Source organism: Oryza glaberrima, chromosome 4, assembly GCF_000147395.1.
Source record: "Oryza glaberrima chromosome 4, OglaRS2, whole genome shotgun sequence".
Taxonomy (NCBI): Eukaryota; Viridiplantae; Streptophyta; class Magnoliopsida; order Poales; family Poaceae; genus Oryza; species Oryza glaberrima.
In genome coordinates, this window is record NC_068329.1 from 22,137,675 (window position 1) to 22,163,809 (window position 26,135).

Below are 26,135 nucleotides of genomic sequence, written 5' to 3' on the forward strand. Positions count from 1 at the left end.
CAAGAAAACCATGTTGGTTACTGTTCTGCCTCTTGGATACTGCAAAATTTACTTTGATCTTCCGTTGCCAGTGTCATATGTACAAGAACTAAACCTGCTTGACATCAATAGGGGAGGACGTCTTTCTGCACTAACCAAGTACATCAAGAACTGATGAAGAACAGGGGTATAGTACTACAGTATCCGTAAGTTTCTACATCATTTTTTTCTCATCAAGCTTTAACTGTGATGAACTGATGATAGAGTGCGTTGCTTGATATCTTTCTCATCAGATGCCTTGCTTGTCATCTCAAAGGGCCCTACCCCTATGCAAGAACTGGCGCTTTATTTGGGACAACCGAGTATTTGGGACAACCGAGCTCCCTCCGCATTCAATTCTTCGCTTGGTTTCTTGCTAAGGATCGTCTTCCTACCAAAGCTAACTTACTTAAGAAGAACATTGTTCAGACAGCTGGGTGTATTATCTGCAACCGAGGTATTGAGACAGCGAGTCATCTCTTCCTTCATTGTCAATTTGCCCAAGACTTTTGGCGAGCCTTACGCATATCTGTCGTTTCGGATGTACATGATCTTGCTGACCTTGCCGTCCCCGGTCATTTGCCTGCCAAACACTTCAGAATTTTCTTCCTGCTTTGTTTTTGGGGGCTTTGGAATCATAGACATGATGTTGTGTTCCGGAGTCTTCCCAATTCTCGGACTAGGTTAGTTGTCAAATGTATTGAAGATGCTACTCTGTGGGCTGAGCGTCTTCGCAGGGAAGACAGATCGGTAGTTACCGATTGGAAAAATCTTCTCTCTTCCTCTATTCGTTCTCCCTAATCATGTAATCTCTATGTGATGTAACCTCCCTTTTTACTCAATATAATTCAGGTGAGGAATCACTTTCCCCCGGTGTTATTTAAAAAAAAAAAGATTGGCGCTCTTTGCGTCCAAGTCTTGAAGATGCGTGCCCATACCAGATCATTCCTACTACAGCTATGACCATCCCAAGCGCAACTTGAAAATTCATGTCTTAGCACAAGGATAGTCTTCATGTGTCCCAGAACTTGAAATGAGACGGCTGTGAATCTTCTAATGCATATTTACTGGCTTATCCCAAGTTCGAAGTTCCCAACTATGTAAAACAGTGAAAATATTTATGCTAAGCGTAAAACAACTGCTGCTGAACAGATCACATTGCTTGCTTCCACAACCTTGACTGTTTACATGGTTAAGAGCCATCCATGCTGACCTTTTGAAATTAGGAATTTTAGCTTCATACAATTTTAGGTGACAATTTGATTTCTGTGAGGTAATAGGATGCATAATTTAAGCATTCACTGCTGAAATTTATATTTTTCTTGCATTTGGGTCTAAGAAATATATAGGTTCCCCATATTTCACTTCTATATTTAAAAGTATTTAAGTATTTCAGCTGGAAGGCATGTAAAACAGGATAGGATAGGTGAAACAGTACTTCCATTTTTTTTCAGATGGAGTGCGAGAGATTTTAAAGTAAATTAGTTATTCAGGATGAATAACACTTACCATCACCACCACATTATAATCAAAAGCATCAATTCTGCTGTTGGTCATCCAAAAGTCCACAAAATGTCCAAATACTAGCAATTAAACCCGGCTGTTGCCTACCACGTCTTCGGGTCTTGGACGGGTGTGTTCACAGTAAAAAGTTACACCTACGCCTATCCTCATTAGGCCAGGTATTCACGGATACCCAGATCCTTGGGCAAAATTGTCATCCCTACTTTGGTCCAAAGACATGCTCTTTTGTCATTAAAGTTTAAGACTCATAAAAAAAGAACACAATGAAATTAAAGCACATGAATGGCCTGGATTAAAAGGGTAAACCACATTAGGGTACCCATAATGGTTATCTATAGGCTCTCTACAAGAGATGCATGTCAGCATATTTACCTACTTGGAAGAGATTAAATGAAGAGAGAGCAAAGCTATCTACTAACCTGGAGATAGTCTATAGAGAAAAACGAGGCAATGGATTAGAGAGCTATAGATACCCATGTAGACATACCATTAAAGTGCTTTATTATTAATCTAGTCTATTGATGAGATGTACATGTTTTATAGATAGCACCTTACTTTACCATTGCGGGTGCTCTTAGAGCAGGTACAATAGCAGGCTATAAGCCAGCTGCAAACATATTTTAAGGAGATAAATGAGGTGAGAGAAGAGCAACGGGCTACAGATTTGTAGCCAGCTGTAGCACGGGCTCCAAGACGCAATGTGTGTATGACAGGTGGGACCAGATATTAATAGTATAGTATGTAACTATTGTATGAATGAGCTACTAGATTGGCTATAGATAAATCAGAGCTAGTGGTTGGCTATACTATTAAACTTGCTCTTAGCAAGGAGGGTTCACATCCTCTACCATTACAAGCACTGATGTATGGGGCAATTAGAGGTTGGGACCCGCGTACCAGTGACTGTAATGATAGTGACATTATGGTAGAGGATCCTTATCCTAGCAAGGGGTATTTCCCTCTGTAGAAAAATTGAACCGGATCCAACCCATCCTATCCGCATGACCACGATCTCGATGGATTGATCGCTCCATCGTCAGCCTGTATCTAGCCACATCTCATCGACATGCCGATAACCCCCTTCATCTGCTAGTCACGATGCCCCGGATTCCTTCGCCCCGCCCCTTCCATGCTTATTCGGTTCATAGGATTTTCAAATGAAAGGAATAGGAAAAGGTAAAGAGTTAGGGCAAGTACTATAATGCTTCATATGTTGCCCCTACAAGTGCCACATTGGATTGAGTGATGAGGTGGAGGAGAAAAGTGAAGAGAGAGATGATGAGCCACCCCTAAATCAAGAGGCAAACTCCACACAAATTTCAAAAAGGATATGAGAGTATTAAATATATTGGTATTTGTGAACTAGAGGTGATACATTGTATGGGTTGCCTCTTGCTTCATGAGTGAATAAATAGATAAATTTGGAGGCAGTAGTCACATCTACCATAGCACTTGCCCTTAAGATGTCAAATGTACACAGAGGTGGTTGGCATTTATAGCACCTACTTGTCACAATTGATTTTGGACATATTTATCGTAAACCACGACAAGAGTATTGATGTTGCCGATTGCTTTGGTTAGAATTAGGGTGTGCTTAGTTCGCGAAAAGAAAATTTTTGGGTGTCACATCGGACGTTTGACCGGATGTCGGAAGGGGTTTTTAGACACGAATGAAAAAAAAGCTAATTTAATAACTCGCCTAGAAACCGCGGGACGAGTTTATTAAGCTTAATTAATCCGTCATTAGTACATATGGGTTACTATAGCACTTATGGCTAACCATGTACTAATTAGACACAAAAGATTTGCTTCGCGATTTTCATACAAAAGGTGTAATTAGTTCTTTTTATCTATATTTAATGTTTTATGTATATATCTAAATATTCGATGTGATTTTTTGGGAAAAAAATTTAGGAACTAAACCATGTCTGTTTGAGAGAGACATCCAAGAGACTTACTCAGAAGAGCTTTTTTTTTAATTCTTTTCAGTACTCCGTAAGATCGTAGAAATAAATGTGGATTTTTATACAGAAAAGCGTAAAAGCGCAGATGTCAGATGAAGGGCACAGTGAACCACTTTCAAACTCATCGATAGTTCACCATATCTAGAGCAATCACACCACTCGCCAGTGGATACAAGTAGGGAAAGAAAATGCACCCACGAGTGTACGTAATCTGGTCCAATGATTAACGGTGTTGGACAAGTGTTTGACTATTGCAGCATTCCCTAATTAAGGATCGACTTGGGCCTACACGATGTATTGAGAGATAGAAAAACAATGGCATTTTGATGCAAATCTTGTGGCATAACGAAAATTTATTAATTTACGGAAATTTATCGCAAGACAATGGGGGAAGGTTCTTAGCTGCGGTGGCACATCCATCCCCATCCTCCATCCTCTCTCTACGTACCACCCACCACTCACGTAGCTTAGGCGCGTTCCTTTCCTGGTTCCTATCCAAGACTTCAAAACGGCAATTACGATTCAGCAGATATGCCGCAGCATTCGTGCCCCACGTACTCCCTACCGGCACGTACGTACCAGCGCGCAAGTCGACAGATCAGCATCTCGCGAAAGCGATCGATCGATCGAGAGTGGCGCACGGAGGTGAGAATATCGCGCGCGGCGAACGAGCTGCGAGGCCCCCCCGGCAACAGCAGCGGCCTCCCCCCACATTCGCGGCCGCGGGACTTGTCTGTCCCGGTTGGCAGTGGCAGCAACAGCCCAACCGTTTTGCTTGCTACCTACGGAGAGTAGTCCTCCATCCGTTAAAAAAAACAAATATACTTCCTCTGTTTCACAACATAAGTCATTCTAATATTTTCTATATTCATATTAATATTAATGAATCTAGATATATATTTTCTAACATTTCCTATATTTATATTGATGTCAATATGAATGTGGAAAATGTTAGAATAACTTACATTGTGAAACGAAGAGAGTAGTATTAAATATGACATATTCTAAAACAATGAATTTGAACAGAGGTATAGTAGTACTAGCATGTGTTATATCCAGTACTAGGTTGTGTTTTTACAGGACGGAGGGAGTACGTACTACATAGGCTGTGTTTAGATCCAAACTTTCAACTTTTTCTATCACATCAATCTGTCATACACATAACTTTTCAGTCACATCGTATCAATTTTAACCCAAACTTCTAATTTTAAAAGGAAAAACACAGCCGTACAGTACACGCTCTTCACTTCTCTGCTTCGATTTCGATCAATCGGACTCCGAGCCGACCACCACGTCGCCTCGCGAAAGGCACCTCCGCTCTGTAGCGTTGACGATCAATGGCAGCTGTGCCCAGGGCTAGGCTAGGCTGCTAGAAGTAAAGGCGACCAACAGCAACAGACAGCAGCCGCCCAGATTGCACACTCTCTACTCCTCGTACCAACCATCCAAATGGACACAAGGATATAGAGTGCCATGGCTCGTTAGCGAGCCTTGCGAGCAAATTAACCGTACGTGCGATTGCCGGGAGAGAAGCCAGCCGCTGGCCTTCGCTGCGGCGCGCGCGGTGTGGCAACGACGAGCAAGCAAGGGGGCTCTTGCATGCTGAGAAGGTGAGTGCTCTTGCATGCTCTTCTTTTGAGTGACGCAAACTGCTTGGTTTCTTTGAGTAATCAGTTGGATCTTGGTTCATGAGGCTTTGCTGATTCAAACAGAACATGTTTTAAGACTGGTCTCGCAGAGGAGAAAGTCTGGTGGCGCCACATGCATGTTTGATCGCCGCGTTCTATTTTTTTTTTTAAAACAACACGCATGCATGTGCCGGAAGAATTAACTTGTTTGGAGTCCGTCCTTGAGAATTTCAGAATGAGATCACTCTTTACGAGTACTAGCAGTTTCGATGTCGGTATATGGAATTCACATGACTGGCCGATGGCCTGATGCGCTTTGATGTTCATCTTTGCACCTCAACACTAGTTGGTCGATCGTCAGTTCGTCACTCGTTTAGTTTTACGCAATTATGCGGGTCTTTCAGATGACAATGCTACTAGTACTTCCTCATTAATTCAGTATCACACTCTTTAGTCCCTTACTTTGCACTTAAGATTTTTTTTAATAAAAGAAAACCCTGATCATGTTCGGAGTGGACGAATGGTGTTTGTTGTTTGGTCTGATGACCTCATGTGTCAAGCTAATAATTTGTTCATATCCAGCAATAGTTTTTTTCTATCATGCCCCCAAGTAGACCAGTACATTTCATACTCCTTGGTTCTATTTGGTGAAGCTTGTAGCAGTTTATTTCAAAATCTTTAGTCCCCCAAAATTTTTACCTACATTGTGAGGAAAACTCAGCTTTTCCAGATACTGCTATGTTAAGCTCTTTCTGGATCAGGCCTTTGCATGTATCTCTCTCTCTCTTTTTTTTTTCTTTCGAGCGATAGGGCATGTTTCCTTGCTACCTCTCTCTCTCTTGACACAAAGGCTGAGCCGCTGAGGCTATGTTGTCTCCTGTGCTCTCCAAACCCGAAGCCAGACTAGTCCAGCACCATTGCGCCAACACACAAATACCCAACCGCAAAACCAGATATCCAGCATCTCATAACTAATCAAAACCGGTTACAATTGGTGCTTTGGTGGTTTTGACCCAGGTTTTGTCCTACGTGGCGGTTGAGTCAGCGTGGGACCCATGTGAGCCTCACATGTCAGGATGCCACGCCATCTCTCTCCCCTCCTTTCTCTCTCTCTCTCTCTCTCACTCTCACTCTCACTCTTCTCTTCTCTTCTCTTCTAATTCACCGGTCATGCCGGTCGGCCGAAGCAGGGGCAAGAGCCACTGGTGGAGGGGCTAGGGGGGTTTCGTCGCCAGCGATGGCCTAGATGGAGTTGAGCGTTGGTGGTGGCGGTGTTCCGTGACCCGCCGCAGTGTTTTCACATCGGGGTGCAGCGGATTGCGAGCATCACCTCTCGTCATCGCCTTCTCCTTCTTCCCCGCCACCGGCGTCGAACTCGCGTTGGAGGAGCGCGGCCTCATCGGAGACATGGCTACCGCCATGAGGATTACAAACGCGAGGCAGCCGCCGCCGCCGCCTCCGCAGTCGACGTCATCACCCGTGCAGTTGCTCCCCCGCCGCCTGCGCCCACCGGTTGCCGCCCGTACAGCTGCTCCCTCGTCGGTGCCCGTGAAAAAGAGAGGAAAGAGGAAGAGAAGTAGAGAGGGGAGGAGAAGAAGAGGCTGACGCGTGGGGCTCACGTGGGTCTCTCGCTGAGTCAGCTACCACATCAGACAAAACCGGAATCAAAACCGCCGAGAAACCTAATTTGCACTGGTTTTATAAGTTGGGGGATACGTCATATCTGGTTTCGCGGTTTATGGACGATTTTATATCTCGATGACAAGTGTATGGGCCGAGCGTCCAAAACTGGACCCATCTTAATTTGCTTTGAGAAAACTAGGCCCAGCTTAATTTGTTCTTGGCCCAGGCCCCTTATTCTGGTCTCTTCCCCGAAACTGGGAAAAGGATCGAGCCCGAACGGCGAACACCGCCGAGAAAGATCCGGTCTTCCATATACCACAATCGTGAAGCAGAGAGCGAACTTTGCGCAGGCCACGGCGTCGACGGCGATGGGCTCCGAGGCGCCGCCTCCCGCGCGACGCGGTTATGCCGACGCCCCCCGCCGCTATGAGTCTCGTTGGCGGAGGGAGGAGGATGCGGTCCTCCTGGCTGCGGCGCCCGCGCGGGCGCGTACAGGCACCTGGCCGGTGCACGTCCCCCTCTCGCCGGGGCGTCCGGCCTGTAGTAGATTGGCGGCAGGGTGCTTCTGGATGGGTCGACGGTGAGGCTCGCGTCGTCGCGTCTACGCCGAGTCACTTCCATGTGAGCAGCCAATTGGGTACCCATATGCTACAGTGTTTTCACTAGACCGCTTCTGCCGCTAGTATAGGGATCTGGACTTGCTCACTTGGTCCTATGTAGTTTGGATGGCATGGGATATTGGTTATTGAGATATAATTTTAGTAAGTTGTTAGTCGTAACTGTTAATTTTATTAAATTATTTCTATTCTTCACTTGGATTAGTTTGATATGCTGCATAACTCAATTGTACTAACCGGTGGTTTGCTATTTGTTTGTAGTTAATTGTTGTAGAATGGAGCATCTGTTAATTTTGACATAGTTTTTTTTTTGTTACTCTGTTCAGTTTTCCGTTAAAAGATTCCATAAATTTTATGGCCCTGTTTATTAGTTCACACCAAACTTCCCCCAAACTTCCAACTTTCCATCACATCACATCACATCCAAAACTTTTCTACACACATAAACTCCAAACTTTTTTTCCAAACCACCAACTTTCCCCAAACTTCTCCCCAATTTCAGGAACTAAACACAGCCATAATTTATTTATGACTGTTACTGTGTTTCAACTTTCAACGAACCACTTACTGTAGTAGTACTACCTAACATCAGAGTCTAATAAGATTTGGTTTTCATGGTGTTTCAGAAGGTGCATGATAACGCGCCACACGTGAAACTATATTCATGAGGGATGACTGAAATGGAGGATTCCTTAAGATCCTGCACAGAGCAGCTACTCCGTGTTAGAGAAGAGAAAGAACGCCTTATCATCGAAGCAGCTGATAAGATCTCTTTGGAGCAGAAGAAAGTGTGGAGTCTGCAGCAGAAGTTAGAAGATGCAAATAAGCGGTTTGCAAAGGTCACCACTGAAAACTACAATCTTCGCAATATTGTCAACTCCAAGGATAAGGTGATCACTGAGCTGAGTGAGTCTGCAGCACTCCTGAACCAAAAGTTAATTGATGCCACAGCCAGACTTGAATTCACACACAAACAGTGTGGCTCTCTTCAGTATGAGGTGCGCATCCTTCAGAAGGAACTCGAGATTCGGAACAAAGAGCGGGAGTATGACCTCAAATCAATTGATGCTGCCCAGAAGCATCAGCAGGAAAGCACCAAGAAGATTACTGCATTGGAAACTGAATGCCAGAGGCTGCGGACCATGGTCCAGAAGCGTCTTCCTGGGCCTGCGGCTTTGGCAAAAATGAAAGATGAGGTTGAGCGACGGGGCAGTAATTGTGTTGAGAACAGAAGGAGAAAGCCACATTCATCTGCACAGTCATCACCGCAGATGGTGACTCCAACGCATCCTGTTTCTGAAGGTTACCTTGTCAAGATGCAGGAATTGGATGATGAAAACAGACACCTCAGGCAATTGTTGGCCAAGAAGGAGAATGACCTCCAGTTTGTGCAGTTGCAGTATGCAGATGAAGCATCGAAGCTGTCAGTAGTGCAAGGGCAGCTCAAGGAGTTGGTTGGTAGCCATGAACTGGATGACGACAACCGTCCTGAACCATGGGCAAATAGTTCTTTAGTTTCCAAAGGAGAGCATTTTAGAGTTGGGAAGCAACATGCATCTCACAGTAGGGGAAGAAGAATAGCAGGATCTGACATGCAGTTGCTTGTAGATATATCGGAGATAGAGAAGCTTGAAATGATTTCAAGGCCTTCAAGTGCGCCACATCAATGCGTGCCAGATGCTTCTGATACAGAGTCCAAAACTGCCCTGACAGAAACAGTTTGCCAAGATCGAATCCTTGAAGATGGTCTATCTGACAAGTATCCCGAGTGGATTCAAGATGTTTTGGAACTTATCATAAAGAAGCATCAAGTCCTTAAAATAAGCGTCGATATCATTATTGATGAAATAAGATCTGCATTGAGGACTGAGATTTCAGACAAAGGAAATGATGCTGCAAATGTGACATATGACCAGGCAGTAATAGACAGCATGGTGGCTACTCTTGTTGAAAGAGTGAGTTGCATGATCGAAAGATCTTCTGGAAACAATGTTCTGAGTTCTCAATCATTTTTGCATGAGAAATCTGAACTCACTTGTCATCTTGAGCACCTTATCTGTGTATGTAGTGATGTACTGGATGGAAAGGCCAATCTTCGAAAGTTCATCGAAGAAGTTTGCTTAACCCTCGAGTGGACAGTGAACCAATATATTTATTGTGTCGATGCTCTCGAAACTGTGGATTGCATCACAAATGATTTCGATGGAAATGTATCTCTTAGATCATTAAACATGCAGGAAAAACAACAAATGCAACGCACAAGTCCGAAAGTGGCTGTAGGAGTTCAACAAGAGGTACAGAAAGAACCGTTTCTGATCCCTGGTGACCCCGTAGAAAATCATTCTCAGGTTCAGTTTGTCACTTGTAAGCTTGATAAGGAACTGCTGGCTGTTAGGCAAGATCATGGTGATAATTGTCAAGAAAAGCAGTCAATACATTATGAAGAAAGGTAACTATTTCTGAGAACCATCAATCATGTAACTATTTTCAGCACTGTACACTATTATTGAGAATCATCCAACATAAATATGTAACATCTATTTTATGATACAGTGCTACGGCTGATGGGAGCATGCAATTGTTACCAGAAGAAGAGGGGAAACAACTAACAGTAATATCTTATGTCCTTCTAAACGTTCTTATGTTTTTTTGTTTGTAAATTAATACACATCTGAAATCTGATGTTTCAATTCACAAGTTGAACTTCACAACATTCCTTGTTTAGCTGAGCACCACAATGCCCATAGCTATCACTCAATCACTATCGCATGATTCCTTAGACATTTTATTTTTCTATTTTATACATATTCCATCAAATGTTCAAGGTGCAGTTTATGTAGCAAGTGTTGATTAAAGGCCTACTACTGAATAAATATAGTTGTACACTTGCATGACACTGGGCTATCCATTAGTGAGCTTTGAATAAGCGCAATAATTGTGAAGTATATTTTCTAGTCATTTTCATGTTGGTATGATGAGAACCATAATGGTTGCAACTCTTGCAGAATTCGGCAATATCCGCAGCAGCTGATAAACTTGCAGAGTGCCAAGAAACAATTACAAGCCTAAGCAAGAAACTGCAGGCGCTAAAATGTCCAGCAAATGCGGATGCTGTAGACAAAAGAAAGTCTGATAACTTGCACCTGTTAGTTGCAAATCAGAATTTTAGTTCTCCCCCATCCATAGAAGCAGCATGCAAGAAAGAGAACGATGAACGTGTTACAACTGAAAAGAACCTTCTACAGGAGCAAGATGTTGGCACTGGCCATAAAGTTGATAACAATGGTTCAACACAAATCGCTCCTCGTCCCGTGATCCCCAAGTCGCCACTAACCACTGTTTCTGTTGATATGAAGAAGAGGAAGAAAAAGAAGCAGGGTGGGAGCTTGCTGAGTAGACTCATCTTTGGGAAGAAGGCATAAAACAGCTCCTTGGCTGCTAGCCTGCTACGCTCCTCTGATTAAGTTGTTAGTGCATCCAGCAGTGCTGGAGCTTGTTCTTCTAAGTTATTCCGATCCCATGTCCAATAAGAGGGGGCAATGCTACGTAGCTAAAATATAATTTATCGGTTATGTCATATGTGTTGCGACGTGATCAACACTATATGTTTGTAAAATCCTGTTCCAGACATATGCATATGGTCTTATGATTGGTGGATTTATTATGGTACGGGGTACTAAAATTGTGCTGTGCTGTACTGATGTTGGATGGCTTTCCGAGAGGCACGGGCATTGCGGGTCGAATACGGAATACATATAGGTAGAGCCCTGGTTCGGCCTCATGCTGTGCTGTACTTCCTTCCCATGACCTAAGCAAAAAGCTTGTAGCAACATGTGATCGATCGGTACCATGGTTTATGGTTAGGCTAGCTTAGCTGGTGCAACTTCATCTCACTCACCTTGGTCGTTGCATGCACATAAAGAACAAAAAAAAAATATAGAACAAAATAGCGAGGAGGGTGGCTCTCAGGCTCTGTGCCGAAGTTCTATGAGCAGGCTACTACTAAGGGTGTGTTTAGTTCACGTTAAAATTAGAAGTTTGGTTGAAGTTGGAACAATGTAACGAAAAACTTAGAAGTTTGTGTGTGTAGAAAAGTTCTGATCTAATGAAAAAGTTAAAAGTTTGAAGAAAAATTAGGAACTAAACCAGGCCACACCCTAAAAAGCGGATAGCGGGGCGGCAAATTCCTATGCGTAGCAAATAGCGGGTGATATTATGGATGCTTATATTTCAATAGAAAAATCATAAAAAAAACTAAAATATGTAAATTGTGTATATTCACTTTTTGTCAGACTATTTTACTCGTTAAAATTATAAATTGTAGATTAGTGTTTAATTTATATTTTGTTATAACATAGCCAAGTAAAAAATATTTATTTTATAACATATACCAAATAATGGATGATATTTTTGCACATAGCCCCCGTAATATTCTCTTCACTATTTTAATAGCGCAACACCATCGCGCTATCACTATTACGGCCAGCCGCTATTTAGTACTACACCCGTCTTAAAATAAACTATTTTTTATTTACCTCCCAATCTCAATCAATCACAATAATTTTCTATTTAATTTCTTCACTTAATTCTTTTCTCTTTTTTTTTTGATATTCCTATATTTTTCTTGATCAATCATAATCTTAGTTTCATTATTTTTTTAGATAATGGATTTTATTTAAACCGGCCTTTATATTCACAAAGTATACACACCAAGTTTCATTATTTCTATCTATTTTTTTAATATCTGTGTCTAAATAAACAATACTAATAGCCGTACTCCTTCCGTTCCGTTTTATAAGAAACCAATCTGGTGCTGAATGTGGTATTTTAGTATTTTAGTACTACGAATTTAGACATATCTCCGGTTCTAAATTCGTTTTATTTTTTGGACGGAGAAAGTACTAGGAGTACCACGGTTACAAGTACAACTAGGAGTATAGCCTAATCTTACCGTACAGCGACACACCCACACGCTCCGAGACAATAGCAGCAGCCAGCAGCAAAAACACAATCGCCGCGACGGCGTACTCAAGGCTCACAGCGACAGCGCCCTGCCGCGCACGGCGCCTCTCAATCTCCCCCCACCCCACCTCCCCCCTTGCGCGAGGACGGTGCACATGCTTCGCTGCTGTTTGGGCGCGGTACGGGCACCGCGCGTATGTACGTGTACGTGCACGGCGGCACGGCGCGGTGCATATATACAACCCCCAATCTCGAGCAAGAGGCAACCCCACCCGCGACTGCGGGCGTGGCTGCGGTTAGTTGTGGCAGAGCCCGTGACCGATCGATCGCTCGGTCGCTGCTCCACCCGCGCGCTCGATTCGAGCACGAGCGCCTTTTTTTTCCTTTTTGTTCTTTTGCGCGGCCCGCCGGAAGCGTCGGTTTGGCCGGACGCGGAGACTCACTCGATCAACCGATCGGTTTGGTTCGCAACTAACGCCGATCGAGAGGACGACGACGACTACGGATTGCTATACGCGGACGGAATATGGATGCGCTAACTGTAATCGAAGAAAAAAAAATAGTACGAGTATACCGTATACGTACTACGTAGTAGTGTCTTCCGAGCAGGGGAAGAAAGAAACCAAAGGGCGCGACAACTAGGCCGCGGAGGTAAAGCGCGAAAGGGCCTCCTCAACCACCGTACGTCGTAACCACCGCTCTAGGTCTCTAACCTCCGCGCTTATGCACGTAGCTAGCTGAGCCGACTTCACCGGTGGGAGTTTCGCTAACAACGTTTCACGTGTGCCCGATTGAAGTTAATGTGAAACGTTGATGATGCATAGCCTTGTTTAGCAGAACAGAGTTAATTAAATCATTGGACCCCCTGAAACCTGAACTAATTAAGTGGTAGTACTAAGTACATTAGGTGATTAGGAGGAATGGCGCGGCAAGCATAGCTGCTAGTAGAACGGATGTCGTTTTCTCTTCCTATCCTCATGCTTACGTATTTTCAATGGTGCCGGCCATAGGATAACGCATTCGGCACCCGAATTGCCTAATCGCGACGACATTGTCTGTCCCCTTTGCTTACGACATTCCCGGTAAGATAGCCAGGGAGCTTGTATTTTTCTGGCACGACATTGGCGCATACGTACAATTATGGATGTAACATCTTGCGCGCCATCACGTGGTCCATCATCGTAGTTAGGCCACTGCATGCATAATAATGCAATCCGATACCATTGCATAGTAACAATATTTTTTTCTCTTGAAATAAAATATTTTATTGGCAGACACTCAAGAAGACAGTGAGCAGACGACATGGTTGAACTGTCAAATGCTACTAGTAACTGACTTGTCAGCTCGGCTGCGAAAAGGAAGCGTAATCCTGGATTAGGTAGGCCCGTCAAGTCGATCACGGGCTGTAAGCTGGATGGCTCGCTGAACTAATCGGTGGAGTGCTAAAAGGGCCCGATGGTTGGACATTGCCATTTGCCAAGCAAGCACATTCCATTTCCACGGCGAGAAAGGGTACCACTACCAGTTCACGACTACGTACAGGTACCTTTCTGTTGCAAAGTCGAGAAATCAGGAGAAGCGGTGAAACAGTGCAAGGAATTAGCGGCAGTGAACGCTCATGTGGTTGGTCAAAAAAGTTAATATCAAAGCGAGTAAATGGTCATGTGCTAAAATAGCTTATCGATAGGGCAAATTTAAGCCTGAAGCTTCCATCAACGGATGAATTCAGTCGTACTACTACGAACCAACGAGCTTGGAAAGCTATATATTCAGGTGCGCCGATCGAGCGCCACGAAATTAAAAATTGTACTTGTTATCATATTCGATCGTACTACTACGAATTAAGAGCTCTCATGTTCTGTTCGCTGTTAATTAATCGTCTAATCATAAGTTCAGTGCTCGCATTTATTAATCAAGGACAGAATTCTGGCAGTTCCCTTCGGTCAGTTCGGACTTCCGACGTAGATGCATGGCCAAACCACATGCGATAAAAATGAAAGTAAAATCACATCCGTTCCATGCAGAAACGTATAGGGGTCTAACGGCTAGCTCCATAAGGTGGTGGGCTATTAGGTCATTCTCTAATATTCATGTTTTTTTTACCCTTTGTGTTGAGCACCTGCATCTCTGCACGTACATGTTACTTTCCCCATCCAAAAAAATAAAAGATTTTATCTATATGACTATATGAATATAATCCCTTGTATTTAGAGATAAAGATGTTGGTAGTACGTATGATGTAAATACTCACACGTGAGCTCTGCAATTATTTGGTGGAGTCCACGACTAGGTACCGATATGCTCACGTAGTATGATCCAACGAGCAACGAGACAAGGCCCCATCTTCTGAAACAATAGCCATATTCATCACTCATTCACTCTGTCACAGTGTGAGTGAATGGAATAATGGAGTGTCCCTGGGGAGTAAATGCTCAAAGTGAATCTGTGAAGGAGACTTGCACAGCGACCTGATGGATGATGATCGATCGAACCTTCCTGGGTAAAGTGGAACACGCAAATTGACGGCTAGCTAATAACCCAACAGCCTCCCATGCACGCCGATATTGCCGCCTTCGCGCCCCCCGTGTTTATATACTACAGGCGCCTGCGCGCCCTCAGGACCAAAGGTCGAAGCCGCTCGCGCGCGCTCACTCGATCGACCAGTCGCGCGCGCGACGAGAGGGAGAGCGACGCGGCGCCGAACCGGCTAGCTCTCGTAGGCACAAAAGCCCAAACACGTTGCTTCTGCAGTAGCTAGTGTGCCGTGCCCGTGATCGGAGATGGCAGGCTCGTTGTCTGCCGCGCGGTGCCTCACTCTCTTCTGCTTGCTGGGGGCATGCATTGCGCCCGGGGCGCGTGCTAACGGCCGGCACAGCCGGCGGGACCTCGACATCAACCTCGGCAACGGCAACGGCGGGGGCATCAGCATCGGCATAGGAGGAAGTGGTGGTGGTGGTGGTGGTGGCTCCAGTGGTGGCTCCAGCGGCGGCGGCGGCGATCTGCGGCCGTGCGACTTCGAGAACGAGCGGCTGTACAAGGCGTACAAGGTGATCCAGAAGTTCAGGAGGACGGTGACGTGCGACCCGCAGAACATCATCTCCTCCTGGAGCGGCGCCGACCTGTGCAGCACCTACAAGGGGTTCTTCTGCGAGCGGCCGCCCAACATCACCGACCGGACCATCGCCTCCGTCGACTTCAACGGCTACAACCTGCAGGCGTCGTCGCTGAAGGAGTTCGTGGACGCCCTCCCGGACCTGGCGCTGTTCCACGCCAACAGCAACAACTTCGGCGGCGCCGTGCCGGACCTCAGCCGGCTGCAGTACTTCTACGAGCTCGACCTGAGCAACAACAAGCTGTCGCCCGCCACGTTCCCGACGGACGTGCTCAAGCTGAAGAACGCCACCTTCGTCGACATCCGCTTCAACAGCTTCTACGGCGAGCTCCCCGGCGGCGTCTTCTGCTCGTTCCCGCAGGTGCAGGCCATCTTCGTCAACAACAACCAGTTCTCCGGCAGCCTGCCCGACAACATCGGCGACTCGCCGGTGAACTACCTCTCCCTCGCCAACAACAACTTCACGGGGGAGATCCCCAAGTCGATCGCGCGCATGGCCAACACGCTCTTCGAGGTGCTGTTCCTCAACAACAAGCTCAGCGGCTGCCTCCCCTACGAGCTCGGCCTGCTCGCCAAGGCCACCGTCATCGACGCCGGCACCAACCAGCTCACCGGCCCGATCCCGGCGTCGTTCGCGTGCCTGCGCAAGGTGGAGCAGCTCAACCTGGCGGACAACCTCCTCTACGGCGAGGTGCCCAACGCGCTGTGCGAGCTCGCCTTCTCGTGGTCGGGCCGCCTCAGGAACCTCACGCTCTCCAACAACTACTTCACGTCGCTCGGCTCCTGCTGCTGGGACCTGATCAAGGAGGGGAAGCTCAACGTCGACCGCAACTGCATCCCGTACGCGCCCAACCAGCGGTCGCACGACGAGTGCGCCGCCTTCTTCCACCGGACCAAGACCTCCGCGTGCCCCTGCAACACCTACGTGCCGTGTGGCCACAACAAGCACTCCGCCGCCGGCGCCGGCAGCGAGCAGGACACGGCGGCGGCGGAGGAGGACAAGTACAGGACTTACTCGGCGCTGCATCCATGAGCGCGAGAAGGAAGGGCAAAAGCACTGTGCTTCTCGTGAACGTGACACGATTATCGATTGATTCGGTTGCTCTTGGCTGGTTGTGTTCATTGATGTGTTGTGTCTACTTTTTTGTTACTTTTGTTTCCTTTCTCATCCACTGTTACGTACGGCCAACTTAGTTTCACATATATCTGCATGTTTAGGTAAGGTAATGGAGATTTTATTTTGATGAACCACAGAAGCTTGTAATAATTCAGATCACCATGAAAGATCAGCTTTAAATTTCCCTGCCTTCGTCAACTTCACTGCGCATGCAACTGCCAATATATAATCTTGAAAACATAATACCTCAATTTTTTAATGTGTGACACAGTTTACTTTATTTTATCTCAAACTTTTACTAACAATATAGTATTTATTGAATAACGAGTATCCATAGATCTATTATGAAAAGCGCTTTAGACATCTAGCTATCTTAAGATGGCAGAAATTTTGTCAGCTGATGGGTGGAGTTGGCTTTCAATAGTTTGTTGACACGTGTTGTTTCACCTCTCTCTTAACTATCTGTCTAACTAGTATGTTTACCTCTTCGCATTAATATTACTAGAAGGACAGATAGTTAAGTGAATTTAAAAGTCGATTGTGTTATATATTAAAAAAAAGTAAATTACACATTAGATCACATTTGTTTACCAATGTTTCATGGACCAGGGGTAAGCAACACTTTTCACTTTGGACTAGTTCTTCCTCTCTAGACCAGCTCTTCCTCAGGCTCTCTTTAATTACCCTCTCTCTCTTCTCTAGTTCTCTCTCAGCTCACTGTACCACTGAAAAAGCCATGCCAATGATCTTGATCTTTCGAACCATTAGCACTACGAGGAATGGCATATTGCAGGAGGTAAATAATCTTACTGCTGCACTCCATAGGTGCTGATCGTTGCTGCTTTCAATGAGGCAAAGGTAAGGGCCTGCTCAGTGCTCAATGGAGAGTTGAGCGCTCAGAGAGAGAGAGAGAGAGAGAGAGAGAGGAGGAAGAATGCATGGGTCCAAGGTGAAACACTTTGCAAAAATTTATAGTCAAAAGTGAAAAATAGTGTCATGCCCCTAGTCCAAGCTGCAATAATGGTGGTAATCAAATGTGGCCTATTGGGCAATTAATTCTACTAAATAAAACAAATGTAGTAGTACGCTATGGCCCTCTTTGTTTAGGCTTATAAACCAACTTATAAGCTGAAAAGTCTAAACGTAAACAAATAAGTAGCGTTTTTGGTTGGCTTTTTTTAATGTCATAAGTCACTCTTACATTATTAAGCCAAAAATTAGGTTGGAGAAACTTTTTTTTTTCTTATGTGAGATATATGTATTACTCCACTATTAAACTTAGACTTTTTAAATCTATTGGCTTATAAATCATATAAACCAAAATACTGACTTAAAAGCCTAAAACAACACAAAGAGGACCTACATTCAGAACTAGTTACCATATTCACTCTAAAGGGTTTAAAATTATCATCTATTAAGAGAGAAAAATATGGACCACAAATTAGCAAGGACTAGCTAGAAAAAGACTCCATGTCAAGAATACCACTTAAAAGCCATCTAATTCACCTAAATATTAGTAACCAAGGGTGCATGTAGAAAATAATACATGAATAACTGAAGTTATGGTAAATAAAAAAGAATTATTCTTGTAAATGCATATGGCATATGATTAGCTAACTAAAACAGTGTGTAAATAAAAAAGTCCCCCTCCCCCCAACCCAACCAATATCCTGGCAATGGCCTCTGACGTACTAAATATCATCCAACATAATTGCTATCAGCCAATATCAAATTTGAATCCAACCATATAGCTAGCACATGCAGATTAACGGTACAGTACTCGAGTTACAAGCAAACATCAACGAAAAAACAACTGATAACTGAGAAGCATCATCAACGGTTTGATGCAGAGTGCACTTATTCTTAAGGGTACCATGGAAAATAGTTTAGCTAGCCAAGTAATAGGCTTATTCGTTGTTCCCTCTCCCAGCTTTTGGCATATGCAGTTTGAATCGAAATTACACAAAACCATGAGGCAGAGTCAGCTTCTTCGGCATCACAGGGTAATCTCCATTACTCAAGGCCTTCTTGCTTTTCTTAGAACTGGTATTCTTCTTTTCTCCCTTGTTGGATTTACTTCCCCCTGATTTCAAAATAATGGGTGAAAGGAAAACACTAGCTTCAGTACCTTGCACGTTGAACAGAATCAATTCAAATACAACTATGCAACTAATAAAGAGTAAGGTAAAATATTCTAAATCACATTATACAAAACCAAATCACAGCCTAGATCATGTTATTTATTTTGTGAAACAAGCTTCTAAAATTGTATGTTTAAAATTCATACCACTACGTTCGCCATAGGAATCCATTGTCCTCTGCAAATAAAATTATAAGATATATCAAGATTTTGTTTCTGCAAAAAAATTTTAGTACAGCACGTATACAATCATATAAAAAATGACCTAGATTGATTTTTTTTTTCATATACCTTACTGTATTATAAAAAAGTGACAATTTGAGATTACAACTTACTTTTAGTTCTCACATTTTTGTTCCAGCAAATCCCAAACATCAAATATTGTGCTAAATTATACTACATATATAATAGGTATTAGCACAAAATAGTTGGCCACCTACCTTCTTCTGTAGCTTTTGTCCTTTGAACATATCTGTCCCGTTGATTAGGGTTGTTTTCAAAAATAGTTTAACGTCTGACCTGGACCGTAACTGTTTTTTGTATTTCTGATGATAGTAGAACTGCAACAAAAGGTATTACGAAATCACAATTCATATATTGTAAGGAAGACTTCATGGTCTAGAACATCGACTTAAAAAACCAAAAAAAAACACGAGATGATCTTGTCCATGGACAACACTAAGCAACATCTATCAAAAGAGATTTGAGATAATTGAAAAGTCAAAGCCAAGTAAACAAATGCACATGATGAAATGATGTGTAGCATGCGATACTTGTTTGTCATGGGAATACTGAAAAAAAAAACAAAGAGACAAGCTTGCTTTAAAAAATGGAACCTTTTCTTGTAATGCGCCCAACTATTTGTGTGGGGATACCGTATGGCAATTAGGATATACTTGTATCTGAATAATGAAACATATGCACCTTAGTCAATCCATTTAAAATGTTAGAAGCCAACGCGCTATTTGAGTTTATACTTATTTCATATAGGTTTTTCAATAGCTAACTTTCCACATCTAGGTTAAATCAATCCAATGCATATAATTTCATATCTTTCCAAGATATATTATTCATGTGAGAAGCATAAATAACTTGTTCATGCGAAAGGAGTAGTTATTTTAGTGGCCTTGGCACATGTACTGGGATCACTATAGAAAAATATTACATGGAAGGATATTTTTTTTTGAAGGAATACCAAGATTTTAGTGGATACGAGTTTAGACAATATACTTGTGGACAACTTAAGTCAAAATCGTTGATAACCATGGATGTGACACAAAATAGAAAGAACCTAACCTTCAAGGTTACCTTTTATAATTAAAACTCTATTAGGGTTATGCAAATCCGTAACCTACCATTGCCACTGTATATTTTTTTTATAGCTATGACAAGAGGATGAATTGAACATGCAAGTTTGCTTAATCCGTAACTCCATCTAATGCGGCATTATACTTTCTCGGGGCTTAGGTCAATTCCTCAACCACTTGATTCCCACTACGGAACCCATGTATAATGGTGTGATAAACCCACATGACCCACTTCCAGGTCATACATGGGATCGGTTCCTGAAATGGTAAGTCATGAGGCAACTTCCGTTACCAGCTTCTAAAAAGGGTTGGGAATCAATACACTAAAAGAAAAAGAAATAATGTTAAGCTTGATCCATATGCATGTAAAGGTCGTTTAGGCTTGTAGATTTAATGGTTGACAACCAACAAACATATGATTAGACCAGACAATGTTGAATGCAAATACATTACAATTACAAGGATTCAACTCATGATAAAACTCGTGTAAAGGAATCAGGCATGCCATCGATTATGTATGAAAATTCATGCATGCCCATTTTCCCATGAAAAAACTCATAACTAATGAGAAACCAACAATACCTATAGTAGTAAGAAACTAGAGATTAATCAAACCGTGATCTCATTATCATCAATGATGTCATCAAGGCAGACAAAATCAACCTTTACGTCCCCACGTTCTAGATGTGCGAGAAGGGATCCATTGAAATGGATCCGACTAGGTACATCCGACTCTACAGAGATGGAGCGTCACCTAAAGTCAAGTGTTGGTTATCGACAAAAAGCTAGCTTGTGATACTTCTTTTGAATCCGGGTAGATGGTGGGCCAATAGTGCTTGTTTAGTTCAACATCACCAATAGTTGGAACATCCAAGGTTCGATGTGGATTCTGAGCCAATGCCTCGAACACGGATATAGTTGGCCGAGTTTTCTAGTCTAATTTGCAACATGTCATTTGTCCAATGACTTTTGCTGTTGGCCAGCTTTCCTTAACCTAATAATGCATTGTTACATGGAATCTTGGTGGCATGATTATCATAGAACTATTCTTCACGTTAAATCTCCAATATAATTCACAAGCTCTATCCTAAAATTTCAACATTATCAAATCCTTATTGAAGGAGTGTATTGGTGTTAGGCCACAAGAGTATGACCATAATTGGTTGGTCCATACAATATTAGCAATCAAGCTTGATTCCCTTCTTGAAGGTTTTGCGACGGGAGAACTAATGGTGATCCTTAAATTTCCATGGCATCGGATCTCTTGTCATCGTCTTTGTTCATTCTTTTGAAAAGAAACTATTGCACAATAAATTTAACATAGATTATTTTCCCCAAGACACTAATCTAATAGGTATGATACTTTTGATAGTTATGTTGACTTAAGATTTTCTTTATCCCTTATTTTTGCTAGTGTGATGACTATGTTCATCCCTAGCTATTGGAAACATGGAGTTACCACATCCATGATCAGTAAAAAAGAGAAAGAATGTATCATCTTTCACCAAATTAACAACCATTAATTAAAAAAGCCTCTACATTCTTGCACTGATTGTCATAGAGCAGATATGTAAGACTTGACCCTCCAAATTATGATCTTTAGTGCTCCTTATATCGAACTAAAACCTCCTCTACCATATTATCTCCAACTAATTGTTGAATATTATGTGAATTTATAGTGTAAACATGACCGTGACTTGCTTCACATTGTGATATTGTTTCTGAGGCTATATTCCAATACTCCATTTTTTATTTTAGTAGTTCTAATATCATTTTGTTTATGGCTCTACCATTTTTATTTCCTTTTTGAGGAAAAAAAAGGTCAGCAAAATGGTATTTTTCTGACCATTTTCATCGTTTCTTCGTGGGCAAACAAGGCTTGTAATGGCGAAACACACATGCATCCATGGGGAAGCTTACCCATGATATACTCATTTACATGTTAGGTATAAAAGGGTTAACCATTGTCACCATAACCTTATTTTTTTATGTATATTGGGCTTGTGTGTCGGCCTCTAGTCCTTAAGCCCTTGAACTTTGACCTCGCCAACCACCGCCTACATAGGCACACCTAACTATGTCCCGCCGCTAGTATGCACATGTTTTGCTCGAGATTGACTTCCTCTAGAGCTCCCATTGGACCACCCCCAATGTCACCAGATTTGATTTCTTCCTTATCTTTCTTCAATCTTCATTATCATGCTATATGTGAATTCAACGACTCCGGTAATGTCTACATCCATATCAGAAGCCCATTTCCCTTGAGCAAGAGCTTGGCTTGGTGGACTTGATGATTGATGGCAATGACAAACTGTATGAAGACATGTGCTCTGGAGTTATATAGATATGTGCTTTGTCGATGTAGGCGTCAACATTAATTAGCATCACAGGCTTTAGCTGCCAACCGCAGCATGTAATGACCCATGATGGAGTTTCTACCCAAATAGCTCGGTTAACTTTTTCTAATATTTTTGGTAACCAATATTTAACTATTTTCTTTTAAACACAAGAAAAAAAATTGCAGCTCCAAAGTAGGCACTTAGGAGTTACATACTACTTTTTATTTAGCGGGAATGCAAGGGGATGGGATCTTGTCCCTCATCTCTGTTCGGTATCCCCTAAATCATCGACGCCGGAGGATCAGTACCACCTCCTCTATGTTTGAGCTTGAGCTCTACCACCACCTCATTGACTTAGCCTGGCGGATGCGATGAAGCTGAAGCATAACCTCTCTACATCGATGGCAACCATCTGGCGATAGAGAAGAGTTACCGACGTCCTTTCTACTTGATCACCTCCTCCACTCTGTGGCGATTGTGATGGAGCCAGAGCTAGAGCTCGAACTCTCTCCACCACGGGCATAAATCTAGTTGAGCTTGGGGAGGAGAGATACTATGATGACACAAGAATCGACAAGGCTAGCGACGATCATACGGACACATGAGGCTCGATTTGAAGGAGTCGTCATGGTCCTATGGGCTAGTGTGGAGCTCAAGCTCACCGAGGTGGGATGGCCCTACGACCTAGAGCCAGCCTCTTCGCTATTGTCCAAGGAGAGAGGGGTAATAGAGGAGAGCGTCTGAAAGCCCCAGCCTCCAATGTCGTTGTCCCGCAAAGACCACACCCCTACCTTCGCCATCGCTGCTCGATTTGTATTGGTTGGTATCACCTAATACCCCACAGGTATGACCTAATAACTACGAGTGTCAGATCTGATAAGAGGTAAGTCAAATCTGATGCTTACCTAGTATCATCCCGTTCGAATGGGATCCCATACAATAGCTATCCTCTTGTTCAGTGGTATAGGGAGGGGGTGGTGTCAATGACTAATGAGGACTATTACCCTTCCTTGCACCTGTAGAACATATCTATGCATATAGTTTCTGTCTTAAAGAAGACTTTGATCTAATTCTACGACAATTTACTCAATTACTTAAGAACATAATATATTTTTGAGGGAAGCACATAATACATTATGAAGTTCCTAGTTATGAAAATACATAAATTAATTTACACCAATACCACTATCATAACAACTTTTCAATTTGAATAAAATTGACTTTGTGTAAAAATGCTCTTTGTTCTATAAACGGAAAGTACTAATGATCCCCTCTCTATTTCTCCACACCTAGTACTTTCTGCGCAAAGATTCCCATTACTGACTATAATCAAAGATAGTAACAAATGCAATTATCAAAACATCCAAATATTTATCACAAATAGGAACTATAATGTAACAGATGACCCCTCCTACATGTATTTCTATATGTACCTAGTTAGCATGCCGCTTAATTCATATAAAACATAACCAATATATTTTAAATGGTTTTAATAATATTCAACCAAATCGATCGTTTTATTTTGGAAATAGTATGGATTAGTCGCTACTCTATGCCATCGGATTGTCCTGTTTTATAGTAAATGCATTCATCTTCTAATGTACAACTTGTAGATACTGATAAAATTGTATTAATAGTATAAATGATTACATTATCGTGTGGTGAAAATATCCATTTCATATATTTTTTACATGATAACACAAGAAAGCTTTAATTTCTTTCAAGCATGCTTTGTTAGATATTATAAATGTGATGATATGTCAAGATTGAATTAGATGTACATAATATTCATCAATATATTGACAAACAAATGGAAGTTATTTACAAGTCAACAAAACAAGAAAAAACTAATTGATAGTATGTCATAATATTTTGAAAGAAAAAGTAAGAAGCCTAAATACTATTGCTTAAAATAAATCTAGTAGATCTTGAAATAAAACGCAAACACCTTATTCAAAAGTGTATCAATCCTCACTATTCTAGATATATCAAAAATATATATAAAAAAGCAAAGCATATGTAACAAATTTAATAAAGAAATGTAAGATTGCACCACTAACCCAATCTTTATGTCCATCATCCCTTATTTGAAGGAACACTGTCCAGTCCCCATCTTTGTAGTTATCAAGTTGTTTCATCCATTGAGGAACCGGAACCTCTTCTTTACTCGAATCCACTTTTTGGTGAAAAGCCACCTCTTGCCTGAAGGGAATGGAGTTCAAAGGTACAATATCCAAAGGTTGATTATTGCCAAGCTTATCTGGACCTTGAAGATTCAACATGGATGACATATCAGACATATTTTCCTCTTCCTCTAAATCTGCATCAATCACTATAGGAGGAATGTCATCCAGAGTCGCCTCTGAGTCAGAACTTGAATATTCAGAACCACTCATTGGAGCTACGCCCTTTGAAGCGTTATTACTCATAGATCAAGAGAGAGAGAGAGAGAGAGAGAGAGAGAGAGAGAGAGAGAGGAAAGTAGTATAAAGGGGATAGCCTTAAACAACTTGTCAAATATATAATACTAACACAAAAGGGTCCAAAATAGATGTTGTCGTGTGTGAATACGTCCTGGTTACCCTGTAAATGTCATGCTTCCAACTGGAATTGGTGGCCTACTGTAGTAATGACAAAATAAAGTGTATCGCTTTAACTGATACATATCTTCGTCCATACAAGGATTCAACATTTAATGCGATGTATATTTCTTCAATATATGGGCGTATCATTTAATTCTACATATATACATCTTTCATTTGCACAATTTAATTCTACCTATATTTTGCTTCTTATTTGAAGATACCATTTAATGTGATACTTTTTTAATAGATACACATATCTTCCTCTGTAGCACAAGGCTGGATCATTAAAATTTAATGTGAAAGATATTTTGATCCATTTATGACTGTGTCATTTAATACAATACATTTTTTCTTCCTTGTATGGGTGCACCAATTATTTGTGACAAATATTTTGTTCGTATATTCACATATCATTCAATACGATACACATTTTTTTTCTTACAAGGATGTACCTTCAAGAAATACATGCTTTCTTCCTCGTCTGGTTCTGCTGTTTGTTGCAATACACGTCCTCTAACAGATGACTGTATTTACAAAGACATTTGTCCCACCAACTAGAGGGAAAAAACAACGTACCTCATGACAAGCATGCATCTGTGGTCCACATGCATAATTACAATATTATAATTCTTTATATCTTTGCCCTTTTTTGGATGTCCTTCCATTTTCTTATTTTGAATGTACCTCTACATAAGGATAGTGTGAATAATCCAGAGTAGTAACATTCTCCAATGCTTTATTAGCTATGTACCAAATGAATGGCACACCTAGGAATGTGTTCCAAGCTGTATAATTTTTTGGTCGAATGTACACCGCAAGTAATAGGAAAACTTTGAAGCACTTTGTTTTTCTTTTCTATTTTAGCAGAACAATTGGCTTTTCTAAGAAGCAACCAATAAATTGGTTAGCCCCACCTTACCATGGTCACCTTCGCATCCAAATAGGTCATGGTTGTAGCATGTTACACATAGGGTTTAATTATTGGTAGTTACCACGAAAACTAGGCTTACCATCGAGCTTTAGTAGCGGAAACGACCAGTAAGGTTTGGCAAAATTTATTTAAATTCATTTCTTTTTCCAAAGAGAGGAAATTAAAAATAAAATCATATAAGTAGTATAGTGCTATCTGGTGAAACATTTATGAAATATATGAAGTTAACTTTATATTTTGTACCCAACCCAAGTTGAAAATAAAAAAA

At 42.1% G+C, this 26,135-nt stretch overlaps 3 protein-coding genes across 4 annotated transcripts; 2 read left to right on the forward strand and 1 right to left on the reverse strand.

The window, feature by feature from the left end:
* The first annotated feature begins 4,911 nt into the window (after positions 1-4,911).
* Positions 4,912-11,208, forward strand: LOC127772124 (filament-like plant protein 7). Of its 2 annotated transcripts, none has more exons than XM_052298110.1 (4): positions 4,912-5,116; positions 8,001-9,823; positions 9,928-9,985; positions 10,380-11,208. In XM_052298110.1, exons 2-4 carry the CDS (start codon positions 8,046-8,048, stop codon positions 10,794-10,796), a joined length of 2,253 nt encoding a protein of 750 aa, XP_052154070.1. In that variant the 5' UTR covers positions 4,912-5,116; positions 8,001-8,045; the 3' UTR covers positions 10,797-11,208. The 2 variants fall into 2 exon arrangements, with proteins under 2 accessions (XP_052154070.1, XP_052154071.1); XM_052298111.1 differs by lacking the exon at positions 4,912-5,116 and adding an exon at positions 7,051-7,378.
* A 3,735-nt stretch (positions 11,209-14,943) lies between these two features.
* On the forward strand, positions 14,944-16,696 carry LOC127772323 (uncharacterized protein At4g06744-like). Its single transcript, XM_052298352.1, has one exon. It carries the CDS (start codon positions 15,117-15,119, stop codon positions 16,479-16,481), a length of 1,365 nt encoding a protein of 454 aa, XP_052154312.1. The 5' UTR covers positions 14,944-15,116; the 3' UTR covers positions 16,482-16,696.
* Positions 16,697-18,329: 1,633 nt separating this feature from the next.
* Positions 18,330-24,780, reverse strand: LOC127769356 (uncharacterized). The gene is made up of 4 exons (XM_052294906.1): positions 24,412-24,780; positions 19,146-19,265; positions 18,853-18,883; positions 18,330-18,648 (listed from the first exon to the last, which is right to left on the reverse strand). The coding sequence occupies exons 1-4, from the start codon at positions 24,778-24,780 to the stop codon at positions 18,524-18,526; spliced, it is 645 nt and encodes a 214-aa protein (XP_052150866.1). The 3' UTR covers positions 18,330-18,523.
* Between the last annotated feature and the right edge of the window lie 1,355 nt (positions 24,781-26,135).